Consider the following 23,329-nt stretch of genomic DNA (forward strand, 5'->3'; position numbering starts at 1 on the left):
TGTGGGCCGCGTCCCAGTACTTGCGCTTCCGCCTTTGTGCCCCTTGCTTGCGCGTTCTCGTCGACGGGTGCGAGGCTGCGAGTGTGTAGTGTTTGTGTCAGTGTCCAAAGCATTTCAGATAGTCGAGACGCCCTCCCGCCCATCTGCGAGTGTTGGAACGAGGCCAGCAGTGGCTGGAAACAGCGCTGATGTGTAAAACCCGGATGTCGGAAGTCCGTGGCATCTACCTCATATACTCAGACCGAAAAGAAAACAATCGTTAAATTCTGTACCCCCCCCCCCCCTCTACAAAAGCATTACACGACATTAATCAATGTCATCATGTATATGAAAACACATTTCCACTGCTTTATTAATTCATTCAAGTGAGTCATAATCAGACTATATTGTACAATACATTCCTCTTACAGCACCGATGTCCAGACTACGGCGGCCATTTTTTTTTTAGCAGCCCTCGGTACGAACTAAAAATAACTTGACATGGAGTGTCATAAAAATGCAATTTTTATTTAATTATATTTAAGATGGGCATGGTTAGAAGTGTATAGCGAGTGTGAGTAATGGGGAGTCGGGACTACCCCTACTACTAATAAACTTCGAGAGAGGCAAAGATAAATAACAATACATTCACAGCTAAAACAGTAGCATAATTTCTATTCATTACACTGTGTAGAATAAAGATTCTTCATTTTGGGAAACAAAAATGTTCTCCACCACTTTCTGCTTGGTATCAGTACAGTAAGTAAGTAAGTAAGTAAGTAAGTAAGTAAGTAAGTAAGTAAGTAAGTAAGTAAGTAAGTAAGTAAGTAAGTAAGTAAGTAAGTAAGTAAGTAAGTAAGTAAGTAAGTAAGTAGAATAACTCACTGAAAGCTTAAAACCTCGAATGATGCCTCTTGTTACTCCATCAATGTATTTGTGTTTAATATAACGTTTACATTTATTTGTCGCTCTCGTTTTACAACCCTTTCTTACTATTTCAGTCTCTTACTTTGAAAGACAAGACCGGAAGCGCCTTGTCTTCACGAGCGCACACTTGACCGCGTCGCACAGTGGACTTCCCGGCCGTAAGCAACTAAGCACATGCATGCACAGATCCGGGAGCAGCACACACTGAATCCCCATCTGGAGGCAGAGGACGACGCGTAACGGAGGAAGCGAACTCAGCTAAGGTACCGACGGCGTGCTCCAAAAAAGAAAAGAGAAAAAAAAAGTCGTTTGGTGAAACCTGTCCTGCTCATGTCGCATGTGAATCTCAAAATGCGCGTGTGGATAATTGAATTAATCGTCAACAAGTGCCATGTCCCCACGTGACATGCAGGCTTGTCACAAGTACTTCAAACAACATGTCAACAACATCTTAATCATATGTTTCAAACTCAAGGCTCGCGGCCCGATCCAGCCCTCCACATCAATCTACGTGGCCTGTGAAAACCTTGTCGTCATTTTTTCTTGACTTCTTTTTAAAACTGAAGTGGACCTGCCTTGCCCTTTAGCCACATACCTAGTCCATAAACAAACTCAGTGCAGCTCAGCTTCTTGCTGACAGTTAAAAAAAAAAAAAAAAGCTAGCGTGGTACAAACACAACTTCCAGTTGCATTTAAACTGGGCTCTTCGGATGTATGCTGTAATTAGCATAACAATTCGCACTGTGAGTTTGTTTGCATCCATCCTAAAAGGAAGTCAAACTATTAATGTTGTATATTCATAAAAAAAACCCATGTCTGATATAAGCTGCTGCTTCATTTCTAATGTCATATCTGTTCCCTTATATAAAACATGAGCCTCACTTTTTAAATTTTGTAAACCAAACCATGAACTTTGGTACACCCGGAATTGTGATTTTTATTTTTTTATTTTTTTGTGCTTCGTTACATCTCAAACCCTAACTACAACGTGACTCGTGATGAAACCAAGTTTGACACCCCTGGTCTAAATCCTCTACATTTCCTGTTTCAACCCGCCACTTTGTACAACTCAATGATGTGTAGCAACATTTGTGTGTTTTGTGTGTGTTGCTGAGCCAGACTTTCTTTATGTTGGTGGGAGCGCTAATGCTGATCAGGTCCCCAGAGAGTGAGCGAGCGAGCGAGCGAGAGAGAGAGAGAGGGGATGGTGGGTGGACGTGAGGACGAATGCACGCTTCAGCATCCTGATGATGCTGGAAGACGGTGAATGGCTGAAGATGAACGAGTGGGTGATGATGGATGAGACGCGCCGGGCTCAGCATCGACCGGCGCCATAAGTTTGGAGGCCGCGTTGAGAAATGACCAACAGGAGTCTCGGGCGATGGATAGAGAAGGATGGTGGGCGGGGCACGGGTCAGGCCGTGATTCATGACCGTGCTGTGACAAGCCAAGATGGAGTGTTTTTAAAGCAACACTTCCATTTACCATTTACTCGGCTATTACCCGGGGGATGGATTTCTGACGGGCGAGCGTTAAGTTGAATCGCCGAGCGGCTGAGATCCTTTACGGTGACGTCACGGACCTTTTTACACTCACTCGGCCCGGGATCACAGCAAGTTGTCAGATGGAGGAATATGTGCATTCCAACTTTGGTTTTCATTACAGTGACAACAACGAAAATATACAGTCATTTCAAATTTTGTTGAAAATGCAGACTTGCGTTTTTTTATTGTTTAAATACTGCAACTGTACTATAAATGTAAAAAAACATAAATAGAAATTAAAATAGGAATTTTCTGTTTTTGGAGCTTGGGAACGGATTAAATGCATTTACATTATTTCCTATAGGAACAATTTTTTTCGGAGGTTGAACAATTCGGACTTTGAACACTTCACAGGAACCAATTATGTTCAATCTCCGAGGTACCACTGAATAAACAATTGACAGATTTGTTTATAGATGATAGCCAAAATTGCAGGGAGCTTCCAGGGTCGTCAGCATGTGTTAAGCTATTAATTAAAAACAAGTAAATAGTTCCCTAAAGGTTTCTGCTGTAAATAAAGTTTTCCAAAATACATATATACATTTTTTTAAATAAAAAGTGTAGGGGTTTCCCAGTGTCGGCATAATTTTTTATAGAGGGAAAATGTAAATAAATCCATAAATAAAAAATTCCCTCTTTCTCTTTGACAAATGAACGTTGCTATTTTTCCTGGCTCAAAATGAAGCAGTGGTGATATCAGACTGACTATGACGGGTGACTATCGGTACTCGCGGCGGTGACCTACACCATCATCGGTCGCCCTCGTGCAGCCATTTTACGATCGGGGACTAGAAATGAGAAATTATATAAATACAAAGTGGCCATTAATTTTTGCCATTTTTTAAACTGCAATTATTAAAAATTAAAAAAGACAAAAAAGGAAACTTTTTCTTCTTCGGTTGTTGCTTCAGGTCTTTCCGGTGCACTGCTGTTGATATAGCGCCTCCGTACTGGCGCAACACTGCAACTGCAGTTAAAATGCGTTGCTGCCGAGCTCAATCAACACAGCTGAAGTTTCAGTTGAAGTACTTTTATACAATGTGAAAATGGTATTGACAGTTTGGTAATGATAAATAACACTCATCGTCACTTTTATTGTCTTATCTTGACATGCATGCCAAATCCAAGTAAATGATGAATAATGACCAAATAACATGAGATAAAAGAATTGACCAATTGTCTGCCAAGAACGCGAGCTCTTGACTCACACAGGAGGAGGACCAGCAACTCCTTTACGAGCAAACACAGCTTATGATAACATGTTTGTACTTACGCTTGCACCAGGCCACGTCGCACATCCTACATCCTGATGAAGGTTGCCGCTTTGCCTGACGAGCGTCTTTCCTCTTCGTCTCCCACTTTTGACAGATGGCATCAGCCAGAGATTCGGGTCCGGGCCGGGAGGAGAGGGACGCGGCCGACCAGAACTTCGACTACATGTTCAAGCTGCTGATCATCGGCAACAGCAGCGTGGGGAAGACGTCCTTCCTGTTCCGCTACACGGACGACTCGTTCACGTCAGCCTTCGTCAGCACGGTGGGCATCGACTTTAAAGTCAAGACCATCTACAGGAACGACAAGCGCATCAAGCTGCAGATCTGGGTGAGGCGTAACAGACGGTCATGTCATCCATCTGTCAAAAAGTTTTGAGGAATTGACGAAAGTAACTCATGCAAAATGGAACGCACCGCTAGTCTCCAACCAGCAGGGGCGCTGTTGAGTCAGCGTCAACTAGTTTACTGCAAATGATCTGGGTGTGCTTTAGGTTCATCCTGAAATTTCACCCACAAGTTCAATATCACAAACTTTTTGGGAGTAGTGTATCTCTATATTAAATAAGTTGAAATGATACTATAACAGTACTTTTACATTTTATGTTTATTAATTATTTTAAGAATACTGGCCCTGGAAAGATACTTGGGTTACTAAAACGGCTGCGCACAGAACACTTAAAGTGTTATTTATGCATGTTTATTGGCCTTTACACTTACTAATCTTTATGTTCACACCCCTGGAGCTTTATTGAAGTTATGATCTCTTTATGAATATTTAAAAGAAACCTGAAGCAACATACTGTAGACTTCACGCCGCACTACATCTCCCCAGTGCACTGTGAAGACGCACGCGGGCGATTCGCTCTGGCAAAGAAACGCAATAAAAATACAACATTACAAAAGACTATATATGGTGCATTTAAGGCCATAAAAGCAAAATAAAAAATACATGCAGATGCGTAATGTCGATTTTACTTAACACCAGTTTTTCTTTCTAAACATTTGTTTAAAAAAAAAGGATTTGAATAAACAAACTTTTACCACGTTCGTTCTAAAAATTGTGAGCTGCTATTAATCTTCTTTAACTCGATTATGAATTTCAAAATAAGCCTACTTTTTTTTATACACGATGTAAAAATAAACTCCAAAATCCAAATTTTAGCAGATGAATCATGCCAATGTTCCGCCATCACATAGTAAGATGTGAGATGCTTTGTAAAAAGGCTTTTTTGAAATTTGAATTCAAAGAATATCACAGTGAGTCTGAAACTACGCTCCGTATTTGTGTTTCAGCATCATTTGTCGACCCTTTTCACATTTTTCCTCATTAAGACACTGATTTTCGGGATACTATTTTTTGTAGTGTTTTACTCTCCCCAACAATGGCACTCAAAATCTATCCATGATTTTTCTTTAACATGTTGTTATAACAAGTTAACATTATGTTTAAAAATGCCTTTTTTTTCTTTTTGTTTTTCCTTGTTTTTTAAAATATTCTTATACTTGGTATAAGATGGTATAAAAATTTGAACAAAATATTCCATACGAGAATAGTCATTAAATTATGAAATTTAAGTTATATTACAAGAAAAACAGCTATTCACCCACATTTATGAGTCATAAAATTCCCCCCAAAATATTGTAATTTTCAAGAAAAAAGTTGTATAGACATGAAAATAAATTTTTTAAATTATGATGAAATATGTTATTTTTCTTTAACATATTGCTCTAACAAGTTAACATTGTTAGGTTTAAAAATTGCATTTTTTTGTTTTTCCTTGCTTTTTCTTTTTCCTTATCATGGCATCACAAAAAAAGGAAAAATTAGAACAAAATATTCCATATGAGAATAGTCATTAAATCATGAAATTGAAGTTATATATTTTTTAAAAACCGCTATTCAGCCAAAATTTCAAGAAAAATATTTTAATTTTCAAGCAAAAAGTTGTATAGTCATGAGAATTAATTTGTAAAATGATGATGAATATGTTACAACATTAAAAGAAAAAAATGATATTTTTCAAGAAAAAAAGTATGAAATAGTAACATTTTGGGAAAGAACGTACATTTTCAAGAAAAAAGTTGGAAATGTATCAGTTATAAATTCTTAAAATTAATACCATTAAATAGACTTGAGACAAAAGTTGCAATATTAGAAAAACTATCTTAGGAGAAGAAAAAGTGCATCGTTGCGAGAATAAAGTCACAACCTTCTGAGAAGAATATCTTAATTTTCAGGAATTGCTCAAGGGCTCCCCGGCAGTAATCAAATTGCGGAATAGCATCTCTATTGTACCGGTAGTTGCTTTTTTTTTGTATGTTATGGGCCTCAAACCATGTCCTTGTGGTTCCAACGTTTTTCGACATGAGCTACTGCCATCTTAAGAGAAAATAATGTAATGTTATGATAATAGTAGTAGTCATTTTAAGTAGTAAATGTACAGATTCACACACAAATCTAAATGCTACACAATTCACAAAATATTACAACTTTTTACAAATTGCTCGTAGCCTTTCTTTCTTTTCAGTTTGGCCCGCATGCTCGTTCATACTCATCGGGGAGTTAAAGAAAATAAAAGAAAAAGGATCAAAATCATGTTTCAGAAATGAAGTAAAAGATGAATCATTAGCCTCCAGCAAAGGTGATATTTTGAAAAGATTTGGGACAATTTAAGCCAATAATATGCGGTGCAGAGTTCATCTTGTTTCTACTGTGTAGTGGGTAAAATAAATAACACCGCAGGGAAAACAGCTTTGACAGATAATAAATCAACAAAATTGTTAGGGGAAAAAAAACATATAGCCTCTTAAATGTCAGTGCTGTAAATTGACTTGAGCCAATAAAAGCTGAGGTTAAAAGGTTCTAGCGTGCAGCCCGGAGGCTTGGAGACCATCGTCGCGCGCTTTCCCCCTCAGCCCCGTTTGGCCTCCGCCTGGCTGCCGTGCATGTGGCATCAAGTCATTTCTCACGCGGCGGTGTTAATGCTAGTTGATGTTTAACACGCTCCCCAGACAGTACACTTCATGAAATATGCATGTTTTAAGCGGGGCGGGGGCCCACTGTGCTTACGATGCAGCCCGACACCCACCAGGACAAGACTCGGCTCACTCACGGCAAATCCTGCGAGATGAAAGCAATACATCCTCCCCTCCCCTCGCCCGCCCGCCCCCCTCCCTCTTTGTTGGAATGTATTCTGCTCGTAAGCACTCTGCGCACATCAGGAGCAATGATCAAATTCTGTTACAATGGCTTCCACGGGACCGCTGAAACCACTCATTTTTGTTACATTCTGCTCTGCAACATTAGCATTACTTTTCATAATGGAACCGCATATTAAATTCATCTGTTTAAGTCTGCTGTGCTTCCACGTGAAGCGTGATATGATGATTCAAGTTCCCCAGCAGACCACGCATAAAAAAGACAAACAGTCTCACCTTCACAACTTATTGTTGTGCTATAAAAAAAAAGAAAAGAAAAGAAAAAAAGGAAAAGTGTATCCTGGTGTGCTTTGGGTGGTGCAACACTCTTCTGTTTGGAGAGATTTACTAGTCTCCAAAGTCAATCATTCACGTTTCCTTGTGGGGATCGCCCAGGCTACCGTGTCGCTTTTTCCTTTGCCTGCCAACATCCTTGTGGAAACTTCTATTATTTAGCTTCTGGAGAGGGTCCAAATATTTGTACTACGCTACTGAAAAGTATAACAGCAATGATAAATGTAATTCCTGTCTCAAAGAAACAACCTGTTTTGTGATTGGTTGTTACCCGAGCAACAGTGATGTCAAATGGCAAGATGGCCGCCCCCTGAGATGGGTAAAAACGGGTGGATTTTGCTACTTCATTCATGTTCTTCAATCAAGTACAGTAATTTCTGCGCTATAAGGCGCACCTGACTATAGGCCGCGCTAGCTAGATTTGGGGTATACTCGAGTTTGTTACACATATAAGCCGCACCCGACTGTAAGCCGCAGGTGTTTTAATGTTACCGCGCCAGGTTCCCGCTACTTTCTTTTCCATAATGAGGGCACAAATTGTCTCATTCTCGTTTTGTCTCTCCTACTATATTTGGGCTCACTTGGTTTTGCTCTGCCTGACGCTCTTGTGCTTTCTTTATAGTGTGATCTGATGGATAAGCCGCACCTTTGTATTAGCCGCAGGGTGGAATGCAAGTGAAAAAAGTAGCGGCTAATAGTCCAGAAATTACTGTACTGTCTATTTTAGTGGTCCATCATGTTGGCAGACCAGCTATGAGATCATTCCTGTTGTGCTAGCATTAGAGTAGAGATAGACCGATATGTTTTTTTCAGGGCTGATACGATGCTGATTGTTAGTAGTCAAGGAGGCTGATAACCAATATTTGGAGCTGATATTCATTTTCAGTAAAACAAAAAAATAAGGGGGGGGGGGATATTTGCGTCAGAATTTTTTATAACACAAATGCTAATCTTGACTCTGTTTATTGAACAAATTTTCAGACTTTTCAAAATGTAGAAGTCTTTTTATTGTTATTTATTTTGAAAAAAGAAATCTTAGACAACAAAATGTTAAGGGAGCTCCCAATGTTATCAGTATGTCTTAAAAAGTTAAATGGGAACCTAAAGCAACACTAAAGAACTTTCAGTTTTTGTTGATTATGGCGGTGCCATATGGACAAAAGTGGTAATGTTATGCCTGAAGGAAGACCACATTTCCCATGAGGACAAGCGCATTGTGTGTGTTTTTTTTTTAATTTTTTAGCTCACCCCAGCAAAAGCAGTGTCAATGTTGATCCTTGACTATCCGGAAAGCTTCCCTGTTTTCTTTTTTTGTCTCCTCAGACAAAACATTTCAGTTGTTTTGCAGCTTCTCTCAGGAAAGCAGTAATCGTGCGTCGACATTCAAATTGACTTCCGTCTTTGGGAAGTGACGTATGCCATAAAGCACTCAGAACATTTGTAGTTTTGTCTGTGGCAGTGTTCCTACCATCCTCCTCAAAGTTGCTTAGTGCCAGTAGAAATTATCCAGACCCCCCCGGGCCATGGCAAAGTTACCATTCAACTAGTTTTAAGTCGACGTTTCATCAGAAGTTAGTTATGAAAATATTTTCTCAAGGCTGAAAAGTTCCTTAGTGCTACTTTAAAGTAAATACCATAGCTCTTTGTAGTTTTCTACAATAAATATTTTTTTCCCCCAAATTTAAAAATACCTCAAATCTAAATCGTCTTTCACATTTCTTTGTTTTAATGTCGAACAAAAACAAATGGTTCAGAAGGTTCCCAGGGTCAGCAGCATCTCTTACAAAGTGACGTGAATTTTTTAATAAATATTTCCCTAAGCCAATAAATACATAAATGCCTACTTTGAAGTCCTGAGATGCCCCCACTCACTCCTCTATCGATTTTACCATTCATTACAAATTTGTGGCTGCCTCCTAAGTGCATTCTTGGTGTTTGTGCCATGTCATGATGCAGTATATGAATATTTGAAAATGATTTCTGATCGAACTTGAAGTAAGGAGGCCGAAAACGACTGAAGTGGGCAACGCACGCACTGCAACGTAAATAGTGTGATCTTGTGTTTTGTTTTTAGGCACCACATACAATTAATTTACTGTACTGCTTTATTGGTCTTTAGTTGGCCGCAAAGCACAAGCTACGGGTGATCCGTTTTTGTGATCGGCAATGATCGACGGTATTTTGATCACGTACTTATCGGCCGATCGCGATCTGCGGCCAATTGATCTGAGCGCCACTCGTTTCTACCGCACTTCCTGTAAGGCGCCTTTTTGTTTCCAGGACACAGCGGGTCAGGAGCGCTACCGCACCATCACCACAGCTTACTACAGGGGCGCCATGGGATTCCTCCTCATATATGACATCACAAGCCAGGAGTCCTTCGTGGCAGTACAAGACTGGTAATGAGTTCCTAGTTCAGGTGTTTGAGGCTTGTGCTGCAGCAAACGAACCTTGAATTTTATGTTACTCAGGGGAACCCAAATCAAGACATACTCGTGGGACAACGCCCAGGTGGTCCTGGTTGGAAATAAGTTGGACTTGGAGGAAGACAGGCAGGTCTCCACTGAAGATGGTCAGAGACTCGCTACAGAGCTAGGTCAGTGCAGGAAAACATGCGCATGCTTTTCAGGTCAGATTATTATTATTATTATTTTTGTTTGTCTAGCAAACAGCATGATGTGTGAAAGTATAAATTTAATAATAATAATTATAATAATAATACTAATAGTTATTATAAATATAAAGTATAAATTGTAATGATGCTTGTATGCTAACAGCTTGCATGCTAGTAATCTGCGTAAAATGATCTCGTACATATAGGAGCATCTCATGCTAAGAAGCTAAAAGTTGGCATGCTAATCCTACTCGCACTTCATAAAATGCTAGCGTGATATGCTAGCGTTGGGATTGTATTTGTCTCGCAGTCGGGTACTGTTTCAAAAGCCTGATCAAACTGAATATAATGTTAGCATGCTAACAGTTAGCAGACACTGGATTGAGCTGGTTTAAGTAAAGAGAATGTCAAGGCAGATCCGGAAGGATTAACATTTTGTTGGCCCAATTTTCAAAATGGTTACATGCTAAAATAGATTAAGGCAAGACAGTCAATGTGGCTTTATTTATATAGCACATTTCATACACAAGAGGTAACTCGATATGATTCAAGAAGTTGAAGTAAAACATTTAAAGGCTAAATAATTAAAGACCCCAAAAAAAGAAGAATTTAACACAATTAAGAATATATAACTCGACTAAATGCTGACACCATGTTTGCTTTGAACTCCTACTGGGTTTATATTCTATCAGCATTTCTTTAATGCATTTAGCCTGAAAATGCATGAAATAAACTTCCCAATGACACCAAAATCACTTTAAAAGGTTAAAACACTTTTTATAACCTGACATTCCTAGATGTAAGGCCATAAAAGCAGACCAATGTTATGTCAAGTAGTGAGGTACGGTTTCAAAATCTTACTGTGACTGGCTGAACTGCTAACTAGCTATCACGTATTATGTTCTGCTGGCCCTCGTAGGCTTTGAGTTCTTCGAGGCCAGCGCCAAAGAATGCGTCAACGTGAAGCAGGTTTTTGACAAGCTGGTGGACGTCATCTGCGACAAGATGAACGACAGCATCAACGGTGACGCCTCTCCGTCGGCCAATCACAAGGGAGCCGGCCTGAAGGACCCGCCCCACGGCATCCAGGGGGGCTGTGCATGCTGATGTCCAGCGCGCGCACACACACACACACACACACACACACACACACACACACACACACACACACACACACACACACACACACACACACACACACACACACACACACACACACACACACACACACACACACACACACACACACACACCCACACACACACACACACACACACTATGCTTGTCGACCTATCCGTCCACAATCGGGACTTATTTAAATGTGACTGTTACACTGAAATGCCAAAGAGCTGCTTTGCAAATACGTGCCTTTTATCTTGCGACTTTATTGTTTATCACTTTTGTGTGCGTGTGGAAGCAGGCACCTGTTGCAGGTAAACACATGGACCAAACCTGAGAGCAGGGAGGATCACAGTACTTGTGTCATGCCGCCCCCTTGTGGCCGTGTTAGGAGGTTGCATAACTGATGTCAAGGTACTGGGGGCTCTTTGCTTTGTAATTGTTTTGGAATGTTGTTGTTGTTTTTTCTAAAGTAAATTGTCAATGGCAAGACAATATTTCTTGTATTTCTGCCTTCAACTTGGGGGATTTAAAGGGCGCTTTGCAATTGCAACATGTCTGATGTTACGTTTTGGAATAAAACACTTATTTTTTGTTTTTGTTCTAAAGTGTTGTAGTATTTATTTATTACAAAAATGACTGAGCTTTTTGGATTTCACCCACCTAAAAGTTGGTCCAACGATATCCTTCCTTCTTTTAATAATCCAATAGAGATAGATATTTACGGAAGCGTATTGCATTCACTTGGAAAAAATACATTAACAAACAAAACTGGTGCTCTGTTTTTCGGAGTATTTTTTATTGGGGGGGGGGGGGGGGGGGGTTGGTCAATGTTAAAAAAAAGAGCACCAGCTTCTGTTTTTCAGAGTATTTTATATTTATTTGTTTTTACCTCAACTCTGACTTGACTAATGGCGGACACTTTCCTGTATGCAATACACTTCCGTAGAAAATTGACTTGTGGCTCACTAAAATCATGCCGCTCGATTAACATGTTCGTATACTTAAATGCTCCATAAAACGATAAACCTAGATTAGAATGATAGTATACAGTAAAAAAGTATAGCACATTACCAATACTGTGTGTTAGCCTACTAATTACGGTACCTTAGCTGAGCCAGTAAGTCATATAGTTGAAAGTACGTTGGAGGTATGCGGGAAAGTGTCCGCCATTAGCGAGTCTGCAACAAGTCACTTGGAGTTCAGAGGTAAAAACAAATAAATATAAAATACTCTGAAAAACAGAAGCTGGTGCTCTTTTTTTTTTTCTTCTGTTTTTTTTAATATTGACCCCCCCAAGAAAAAAAAAATACACAAGAAAAACAAAGGTCCCCCCAAAAATTTGTGAGAAAAACAGGAGGGTTTTTTTCCCCACATGAATGCAATACGCTAGTAAAAAAAAATTGACCTTATTTCAGTACATTACGGAGTATCTTGTGTCCTGTACTGTTTATTTTATTGTCCTCGATTTTGAAGCGACCCAGTTGACGTGCTCCAGATAAGAAATCTTTCATTGGTAAGTCAATATTTCTATTTTCATTTTACATCAGCTGTAAATGCTTGTGATTGTGTCGTAAATGTTGCCATGTCTGAAGGGACTTTGACCACCAGGAAATGTTGCTTATCTGCCAAGCAAAAAAAAAAAAAAAAAAAAAGTCAGTGACGTGCAGGGCATGAACTCGCTTCTCCTCCCCTATCTGGTTTTATGTGTGTGAAGCCGGAGAGAAGATAAAGGAACGCGCGGAAACTTTTTGGTGCACACACTCCTGATTGATCCACACAAGTCACTGCGGCACAGGTATGAATGAACTCTGTTACATGCCGTTTGACACCGCTGTGCTTAAATTGTCATGAAGAGCTCAGTAACTGTATTTTCTCTTTAAAAGTCAGATATAACAGCAATTGTCTAATTAATTAATTGTAATTGAATGTTAAACATAAGAATCAATGTATTGCATTGGCAACCTGTGTTAGATGATAGATGCCAACAACTTGAAATAATAATAATAATAATAAAAAAAGTATCTGATCCATTACAAACTCCAAACCTCCAATTTGCCTTTTGCTTGTAATCTATCAAAATACTGTATAAAAATCTAATATTTTCAAAATTTTTAGACATACATCCTTATTAGCAGTGGGAATCTTTGAATGTCTCACCATTTGATTCCGATTTTTGGGTGTGCGATTCGATTCAGAATCGATTTTCGATTAAGGACGATTTTTGATTCAAAATGATTTGATAGACAATGATTTTTGCCTCAATTGAAAGATGTTCAAGGAATCGTAATGATCTACTCCAGTCTGACTCGCTAATGCTAATTAGTGCTCTACTTGCGGCACTTTTATCAGTCAAAAGAATGGCTCGACGCTGCAAAAAAAACAACTTTTATTGGAATAATTTGATCGTGACTTTTTCCTACTCTCTAATGTGGCTACAACTTAACAGTGTATCAGACCGCATGGAACTACACTGCCCCTAAGTGGCCAAATCGGGTACAGCATGAACAGCGCTCCCAATAAAGGCACACACAAACAAAGAGAAGACAGTATAAAATAATTTAAATAAAATCGATTTTGAGACATTTAAAATCGATTCTGAAGCGTAATGAATAAATGAGAATCGCGATTCTTATGAGAATCGATTTTTGGGCACACCCCTAATCCTTATGCTGTACATGCTTTTTATTGAACAGTGATGAAATACAGGTGCAACTCAATACAATAGAATTCCATAAAAATTGGTTTATTAGAGTAGTTTCATTGAAAAAGTAAAAGATCAAGCTTTAGATTTATTCTACATTAATTTTTTTGTATAATTTAGCATACAGCTATTGGAAACCCAAAAATTCACAGTTTTAAGATTATGTATAGAAGAAAAACATTTTTAATATAGAAATTATGTAAGAATTGTTTAATTGAACTACTGAATTTTTTTTCCCGATACTCCCACTGAGGTTTACGCGAAAGAAGGAAATAAATCTAAAAATGCTGGTTAATACATCACAGAATATCATTACCATCTATAGATCCCATACAAATAATCTCCTTAAGCATCTGTGAACAGCACACGGTAAGATCACATATGTTAGGACATTAACATGCATTACATTACAATATTGTATAAATGTATGACTTATCTTGTCGCATGACTTATTCTCACAATATATTTAGTACGAAGGTAACGTTATGTTTTTTTCTTTATATTATGACTTTACTCTGGAATGTCATTTTTGTAACATTATGATTATTCTCGAAAAAAAAATATTGTAATATTTGTCAATTAAAAAAAAAACATCACGAAGAAAATCCAATTTTTTCATCATAATAATTTAAAATATTCCATGAAAAATCTTTTTTTTTTTCCACAACAAAAAGTAGTCCGAATATCGGGGAGTATTTCTGAGTTATTTTCCCATTTCTGCTACCTTCAAACAAATTCCGATGCTGACGACATGGAAAATATTTTATTGTGTCTGGGAACAAATTTGCCAAGTAGGTGGCTGATGTCACTGACAGTTAAAGAGGCAATAAAGAAGGGGAAAAAAACAAACTGTAACTGTTTATGCCGGGATCAGAGGCTAACAAAGGTGTGTAAGGTCAGGAACAAGGTGTGTTTTATGACATCAGTGTGCTACCTGCGACCACTGCCTCTCCCTCATTGATGACACGTTACCGGAGGCCAATGGAATAAATGCAGCCCAATAATCGCAATGCTTGCTTACATGGCAACATATTTTTTATCAACTTTTATGGGAGCATCTTTTATCTGCCAGATTACTCCCGAGTGGAAAAAAGACACTATGTGCGTCTTAATTATTAATCAAATCGAATGATGATAAAATTTATTTTATAATAACGTGTACAAAGGTTGAAGGTTGGTGTGAGATGACTTGCATTTGCAAGCTGAAGCTGTTCTCAAAATACTGCTCCACGTACCACCATCATGGGCAAATATTCATGATGTAAATAAATATAAATAATTATACTATTGCAAGTCATTGTAACATTTGGCACAATTTGAACATTTAACACTGCACCTAAATATAGGAAATGTGTACATTACTGTACTAAAAAATGTGGGCCGTGTTTCTTTCGTGTTCCGCCTAAGTGAGGCCTACAAATGATACGAGGCCCATGTTTTGATGATCTTTAGTTTTTGTGCGGTAGCTACACAATATGGACTGTATGATGAGGCGAAATGAACATCCGCAACAATTTGAAGCCCGGCTTCAACTGAAACTTATGATAACGAAGGAAAAAGGTGCGTGTCCGCTACTTTGGCTGGTTAATGTATAACTAAAGCAAATGTGAGCAACGGAGATGCTGTCTCGTGTTAAGGCATTTACTGGTGCAATATTACTACTGTTTACTGAGTTGGTTCACTTCCCGATGACTAACAAACTGCAATGTTTTTTTCTTGTCACCTGTTTTGTTTTTAAAAAAAAAACCTGAAAACCCCCAAATGATGCTGGGTTCATGTACCGTATCATTTTAATCATGGATTCAAGACGCCGCCAAAAGTCACAACGACATCAACACTAATTTCTTCTTTTTTTCCCGCCAACAGTGTGAAAACATCCACCAAGATGTGTTGCTCAGGTTTCCTCAAAATGATGATGTTCATCTTCAATGGCACCATCTTTGTAAGTTGATTGTAAACCTTTGCATGATGATGTCATAAGATTGACAAAATGTTGGTGTGTGCGTGGGTTTGCGGCGCAAGATTTACCCCAAAAGGTATAGGATACTGATGGTAGGCAAAAGATGGTTCCAAACAACTGCGCGTTGTTAATATTATTAACAAAATTGTAATTATTGACTCATTATTGTACAAAGTACAGAACGAAGTTTTCACAATCATGTTAATTTATCAAATCGTTATCTTCATTTCTCATCATTGTGTGGTCATCAAAAAAGTCCCACCACAAAGTAGCTCAAATATGCTAAGCTAACTGATGGCTCGCTACACTGCAGTTAGCATCATTTTTAACGCAAAAATTAAAAGCAATTTAATCTGTTTAACAGTAATGGAAGTGACCGATCACAGATGCTATGAAGTTTAGTTCATGCTAAGCTAATGATGCTAACTATAATACAGTACGTCGCTAGATCCACATGCTGCTTTTACCTCCTGCTGGCTTTTCGCGTAGCAGGTGCTGCCATCTTGAGAGTGGGCATCTGGGTGAAAGTTTTGTATACAGATGGTATGCAAAAGATGATTCCATTATGCACAAAATAGAAATTATTGACTTATTATTAAGTGCATAACGGTGTTTTCACAATCATGTTAATTTATAATTTAAAAAAAAATCTCTTCATTTTTCATCATTGTGTAGCGGGGTTATTATAGTTTGGGAATTTTTCATTTTAGTTAGTTTTTATTCCGTTTTGAGTTTTGTTTTTGTAATTTAGTTAGTTTTCAGGGTGGTTCTGTTAGTTTTTATTAGTTTTAGGTATTTCATAAATGCTTACTTTTAATTAGTTTCAGTATTAGTTTTAGTTTAGTTTAGTTTTTTTAAGTGTGTGTATTACTTGTGCACAATATTTAAAAAACACCATGGGAGCAACGTCATCTGAAGGTGCGTTTCTATTGGCGGCTGCACTTTTGAAATGTCCTTATTCCGATCTCCAAAGGCTCATGCATTAAATTGATTACCAAAGACTAAAACAAAGGACATTTTTGCTATAATTATAGTTAGTTTTAGTATAATGAAATGTAGTTTCAGTTTGTTTTCGTTTTTTATTTAATTTTGTTTTACAAAATAGTTTTTTGAATTTTAGTTTTTTTCGTTAGTTTTAGTTAACTAAAATAACCTTGTTGTGTAGTCAGGAAAAAAAAAAGTCCGACCATAAAGTAGCTAAAATATGCTAAGCTAACTGATGGCTCACTAATCACTATAATGTTAGCATATTTTTTTTTACCACAAAAATTAAAAGCAAGTTAATCTGTTTAACAAAAACAAAATGACCAATCACAGATGTTATAAAATTGTCTTCATGCTAAGCTAATGATGCTAATATGTCGCTAGTGCCTCATGCTGCTCTTGCCTCATCCGGGCCTGCCGGCTTTTCAGGTAGCAGGTGCTGCCATCTTGGGAGTGGGCATCTGGGTGAAAGTGGACAGCAATTCCCTCATGGGAATACTGGATGGCGTTGAGGCCATTCCGCCGGAAGTGTCCCAGGTGACCAACGTGGGCTACCTGCTCATTGCCGTGGGCGCCGTGCTGCTGGTTATCGGCTTCCTGGGTTGCTGCGGCGCCATGAAGGAGAGCAGGTGCATGCTGCTGACGGTGAGCATTATTAATTAACTGACTCAATAGGATTGCTTCCGGCAACATTGCTAGCATGATGGGTTTGTGGTAAAGAAGAGATTTGGTGTCGTCCATCTGTTTGTAAGTTAGCAGTTAGCAGGCTACTTACCCGTTCATGGAGGAGGAATTTACTAATTAACAGATTGGACTGTACTGTTTATTATTATGGCTCAAAATGAGTGGTAAAGAGAAAATAAAATAAACTTGTTAAACAATGGGCGAGTGCCGTATTTTTGTTTGCTGATCCCTTTGTTAGCTACTTCCTGGTTTGTAGAGGATGACAGGAACATCACAAATGAACAGATAGGTCAATACCATTTTTGTTCAGGGTTGAAGGGAATTGTAAAAAGAAAAATGATTCTCTACCAAAAATCCCAAAACTTAGCAGAGCATATTATTTTGTTTGTTTGTTAGTTCGCTAGCTACTTCCTGGTTCATGGAGGATGGCTAAACAAAATAACAAAATAACAAATGGAATGAAAAGAACAGTTCCTTTTTTTTTCAAAGAAAAGAAAAAAAAAGAAAATAACAGTTCCTCAAACAGTAAAAAGAATAAAAGAAATACTGTAGTAAACCTGTAAAAAATAAAAAATAAAATAATCTTAGCTTGCCATGTTTTTGTTTGTCGGCGGATTTAGTTAGCAGGCGACTTCCTTGTTCATGAAGGATCATTTAAGACATTATAAATTAACAGATAGGACCTTGACATCACTTTTATGGGTTGAAGGGAATGCGAAAAAGGAACTAAATTTTCTAACAAACATGAACATCAATGGTAGCCGTCATTTTTGTTTTGTTGGCTCATTTGTTAGTTCGCAGGCTACTTCCTGGTTCATGGAAGATGATGTAAGACATTGAAAATTAACAGATAGGACGTTAACATTTTTTCCGCATTGAAGGAAATGATGAAATTCTAACAAAAGTAGAAAAACAATGGTAAACCTCTACATTTTTGTTTGTTGGCTCATTTATTAGTTGGTAGGCTACTTCCTGCTTCATGGAAGATAATGGAAGACTTTAAGAATTAACAGATAGGACTGTACCATTTATTCTTCAATTGAAGGGAATGTGATAAAGGACCTGAAATTCCCGAACAAAAGTAAAAAAAACAATGGTATAATAATTATTTTTGTGTATTTGTTAGTTTGTGAACTTCCTCTTTGTTCTTGGGGGATGATGTAAGAAAATACAAATTAAGTGAGGGTACTGTTCCAGTGAACTATACATTTAATCATGTTTTATGTACAGTTCAAGTAAACGTGTAGTAGGGACAATCCTGAGATCATCTGTTTTCGGTAGAGAGAGAAAATATTGGTCCAACAATTCACTTGTCTGATGGTGATGATTGTTAATAATTTAGCATGTTGCCGTAATGTTGCTCAATCAGTGCAATTGCATGGACTCATGATTGACTTTAATTTTTGACGTCACTTCCTTTCTCCTCCTTCAGTTCTTCTGTATCGTGCTGATCATATTCCTCATTGAGGTCGCCGGCGCTGTGGTGCTGCTCGTTTTCAAGGATTTGGTAAGTACAGACGACTACTCGTTCACAACCTTGAGGTACATGGACGCTGTTCCAAGAACTTGTCCATGGTCTCCAGGCGGAGACGGTCTTTGGCAGTCTCGAAGATGAAGTCAAAAAAAGCCTCGCCGCCGAGTACGGAAGGGACGAAAGCCTGACATCGCTGTGGAACTCCACCATGGAGGGGGTAGGACCACCATTTTGTTTACTTCACTATTCCGCATCTTTTCTTCCTCTTATATGCCGTTTTGTGCTCTGTGGTTCAAGCACTACATCAATGAACAATTATGATTTTATTGTATTTAAAAAAAAAAAACAATTGTTTTTAATTTTTTAAAAATGTTTTTAATTTATTATTATTATTTTTTTTGTTAAATTGTTTTTTTTATGTATTTTTATTTATTTATTTATTTTTATTTTCCGGAGAGCTCAGTTCATTCGGTAATTTTACTGATTTGACATGTCATCATCATTGCTCTCTTTTCTTATTTATTTATTTATTATTTATATATATTTTTTATACATTTTTATTTTGTATGTGGGTGTGTATGTGCATGTGCGTGCGTGTGAGTGTGTATGTATTAGTTCACCTAAAACCTATTAAAAAAGACCATACCGTTCACCTGAACCGAACACTTCAGAATCCAGTCAGAGTCGTGAGGCCGTCAGGAGACCCGAGGAAGGAACAAGAAAAGAAAGGATGATTTTATTCTAAAGTCATGAGTAACAAAGACGGTTAGGGGGAAATGTTTCAGAGTAAAAGTATTCACTATATTCTGGAAATGTTATGCAGTAAAAGTGAAAATTGCCAGAAATATAAATAAACATATTTGTACTTTATTACTATGACATGACTGTTATTCCACAGCTTGATATTGTCTCCTTCCTTCACAGTTCCAGTGCTGTGGATACAAGAACTACACCGATTTCAACGACTCTCCCTTCTACGTCCAAACTGGAGGCATTTATCCATCCCAGTGTTGCAACGGGACGTCCTTCGGCAAAGCGTGCAGCCAATCGGCAGCGCATCTCGCCGCAGAACTGAAGGTACTTTGGCGGCCATTTGTTTAGCAGTTTGTCGAGCTTTGTGTCATTGGGTTGCTTCAGCGTGTCATCTCTCCGTCAGATGGTGGACGGCTGCTTTGACAAGCTGTTGCAGTTCATTGAGGAAAACGCTGCCATCGTTGCCGGCGTGGCTCTTGGAATCGCCGCTCTTGAGGTAAAAAAATTAATAAAAATGCATGCGTTCAAACTACTTGTTTGTTTCTATTAGTGGGCAAAAAACGGCCCATGGGTCACATACGTCCACTTGGTTCTATGCCCATTGCCCACCGAGCATTTATATTATCAAAAGTCGTGTAATATTTCTGAAATTCATCTAGCCATTTTTCTTAAAATTGCTTAAATATTTTTTTTAATTTGCATTTATTTATCTTCTTACAAAACAATTGGTTAATTTATTTGTTGTAAATAATAATAATAATAATTATATATATACATATACATACACACATAAACTACAGTTAACATTTTATTAAACAAATGGCTAATTATTATTCAAAGAAAATAAGAAGTATTATATACAATTATTTTAAATAGTTTTTTTTTAATTCAAATTTTACATCCAGTAAGGACTGAGCCTCTCCCAAAATGTTTCTAATCGTTTATGTTCATAGTTAAAACTGTAACTGTGCCACAAAGCCTTAAATCTTAAACAGCTTAGTTTCATTTCAAATTCTTTATAGCATTAATTTGAGAAAAAAAGGGTTTACGTATGATTTGATTTAGAAATACAAAAAAACACCTGCGTGTTCATGCACACATGGCGAAGAATTTCCTTAAGTTCCAGCAACAACCCAGGCTATAATTCATTAGTCTCAATAAATAATTGGTCAATTGCTTCTTCTTTTTTTTGCAAATACTGTAAATTGACGCATAAACTTGAGTCTTAAAACATTTGGTTTTAATTGCTGGATAATTATTTTTGAAGGTACCGCAAGAAAAAACAAAACAAACTAATTTCCCACCATTGTTGCTGTTGTTTGCAGATTGCTGCCATGGTGGTTTCAATGATTCTCTACAAGGACATTGGCACCAGAGCATGATGATTACTGTTTTTTATTTTGTAAAGACAGATGATAATTGAGCCTGTCAGCTGTTTCCAGTGAATAAAGGTGTGGTTCAGCCAAAACCGGCATAAAACGGTGTTAACGGGTATACGTTATCACAATCAGCCTCCAATGGCGCTTGTCTGACCTTCTGGTTCACGAGTGTCTTAGTGATTGACAGTGATTTATTTATGTTTCAATAACTGTCAAGAGCGGCCATTGTACATGTGGAATTGTTGAACTTGTAATGTAAACAGAATCGAAAAAAGTTTAAAAAAAAATTTCACTTACTAATATGATGAGTTTATTTTTTTATTACTTGAAGAAATAAAGTTGAACATTCATGTTCAGTTTACACATTGACTCCTTTTGCTTTGTTTTATTATTGTTTTTGCCATGATTATTATATGTTTCAAAAACCTTCCCAACACACCTACAATAATGTAAAATCATTGAAGTACCTAAACAGCATGTGTACGGTATATGAGCCATGGTAATTGCATAATGGAGGTCACCCACTTTATTGCCCTGATAAATCTTGTGGATTCGAACGTCTTATAGTTTATCACATAAGCTCATTCAGTCAATGCACTTTGTGGTTTTTGTAGCTCCTGTATTTCTTTTAAATCTCTTGACAGCTTACAGCTTTCAAGAAATTTATTTTGCAGATTACTGCAGATGGAACTCTGTAACTCTGCTTATAAAACTTTATTAGAGACACACCTAATTAATGTGCCTCCTTATCTTTTTGAAATGGGGGCATAAGCTGCTATACATCAAGATGTTTTCATCCAGTCAAACATGTTTATTATGGGGGGAAATAGGGTACATAAAAATCTAGTTTGGGATGACACGTATAAAATAATAATGATAATAATAATAGTAGTAATTAATATCAATGCCACACTTTAAAATAATCCAAATAAACTGTTCACGCTACATGTTTCAAACACTTTAAGACTATAGCAGTTAAACAATATTTTAGAATAAAATCAACTAATTACATGTAAGCACAACTCAGAATCACAATTAGTACTGAAACTGTTTCAATTGACTTATGTGTTTAAAAAACGATCATTTACTACTAAAATATTGAAAAAAAAAATACTTTGAAATATATATCTTTCAAGAATAAATGGAGACTACTAATAGTACAAAGTAAAATCCATAGACACAATTAAAGTACAATTCAAAATAAAGTAAAATCGAATTATTTCTCGTCAAGCCACCATTCTCTCTTACTTTCTTGAAGCTATGGAAGGTTGTGATCATTTGTCTGCAGTGCCCTCTAGTGGACACAATGTTGTTAAGCGTTTGAAAACCAAATCCCATTCTGACTTTCTTCCTTGTGTCCAAAATTTTCAAATGGACCACAATGACGTGTGGCAGATTCTGTGGCGTCTCTTAACACCTGTAGACCTCCATGAGAAAGTCAAACAGTGCAGCTGTTGCAACTTTGATGGTCTGACTTGTGATCAGGTCACGGCGGGTGGGCCACACTGGAATGATGATGTCAGCGCTTGTTTTTGCTGTTGTGGGAATCAATGAGCAGGAGGTGACTTGACTGTCGCATCAAGTCATTATTGCTTTACGGCCTTCAAGGCGTGAGAACACCGGATGAGCCGTGACGCCGCACGTTAAGGCCCTGATCGTTTACAATCAGCCTTCTAACTTTTATTTTCTACGATACAAAACACATTTATAAAAGGTGAGATGTTTGCGGATACTGTATTAAGAAAGTATGCGTGCAAGACAATTAAAATGCAATTTGGAAATATTATTGTAACGGACAACAACAAAACTTAATCAGGCAGAAGCCATAACTGGTTACGATAGTGAATCTTATGGGTCAAAGAATCACAGGTTTTGAAAGCAAGAAATAAAAATAATTCTAAATATGTGATTATTTATATTTTTCAAAAAGGACAGTAGAAAGTTTAAGAAAAAAATATAGTAAAATAAGAAAATGATTACTTCAAATAAGCGCAATTATCTGCCAACAGAACAATACAATTTTACTTACATTTACCTGTAAGATTTTGAAAAATAAGAGAATAATACTAGGCCAATATCAACGACAGCGGTCTTGAAAATCATATTTTTAGACTAAAAACAAGTAATACTGACTTTTTTTCAAAGTAAAATATATAGAAAAATATTCAGAAAATACAGATGTATTCATTTACATCTGGCCAATTTAGCCTGAGGGTCAAGCAGGGGGAGGTAACATGTCTCATTTTTATCATCTTTGGTATGACCCAGCCAGGTATCGAACGGACAACCTCCTAATTTGAAGGTAGACACTCTACCACTGAGCTGGTAATTGAAAGAGGAAAAATGAGTTTAGTAAATAAAAAAAAAACACCACTTTACAAGAAAATACTTGCAATCTGATTATTTTCATACTTGTGTTCTTTTTCCAGTTATCTTATTACT

At 37.5% G+C, this 23,329-nt stretch overlaps 2 protein-coding genes across 2 annotated transcripts; both read left to right on the forward strand.

Moving 5' to 3' along the window:
• Positions 1-1,039: 1,039 nt before the first annotated feature.
• rab3da (RAB3D, member RAS oncogene family, a) lies at positions 1,040-11,557 on the forward strand. The gene is made up of 5 exons (XM_086082239.1): positions 1,040-1,169; positions 3,819-4,052; positions 9,497-9,615; positions 9,688-9,812; positions 10,750-11,557. Exons 2-5 carry the CDS (start codon positions 3,819-3,821, stop codon positions 10,935-10,937), a joined length of 666 nt encoding a protein of 221 aa, XP_085938365.1. The 5' UTR covers positions 1,040-1,169; the 3' UTR covers positions 10,938-11,557.
• Positions 11,558-12,655: 1,098 nt separating this feature from the next.
• Positions 12,656-21,256, forward strand: tspan34a (tetraspanin 34a). Its single transcript, XM_086082848.1, has 8 exons — positions 12,656-12,747; positions 15,520-15,595; positions 17,027-17,242; positions 18,714-18,788; positions 18,865-18,972; positions 19,680-19,832; positions 19,912-20,004; positions 20,834-21,256. Exons 2-8 carry the CDS (start codon positions 15,539-15,541, stop codon positions 20,888-20,890), a joined length of 759 nt encoding a protein of 252 aa, XP_085938974.1. The 5' UTR covers positions 12,656-12,747; positions 15,520-15,538; the 3' UTR covers positions 20,891-21,256.
• The last annotated feature ends 2,073 nt before the right edge of the window (positions 21,257-23,329 follow it).

The sequence above is a fragment of the Leptonotus elevatus genome, chromosome 8 (genome assembly GCF_054856555.1).
Source record: "Leptonotus elevatus isolate MCC_2025b chromosome 8, RoL_Lele_1.0, whole genome shotgun sequence".
Lineage (NCBI taxonomy): Eukaryota > Metazoa > Chordata > Actinopteri > Syngnathiformes > Syngnathidae > Leptonotus > Leptonotus elevatus.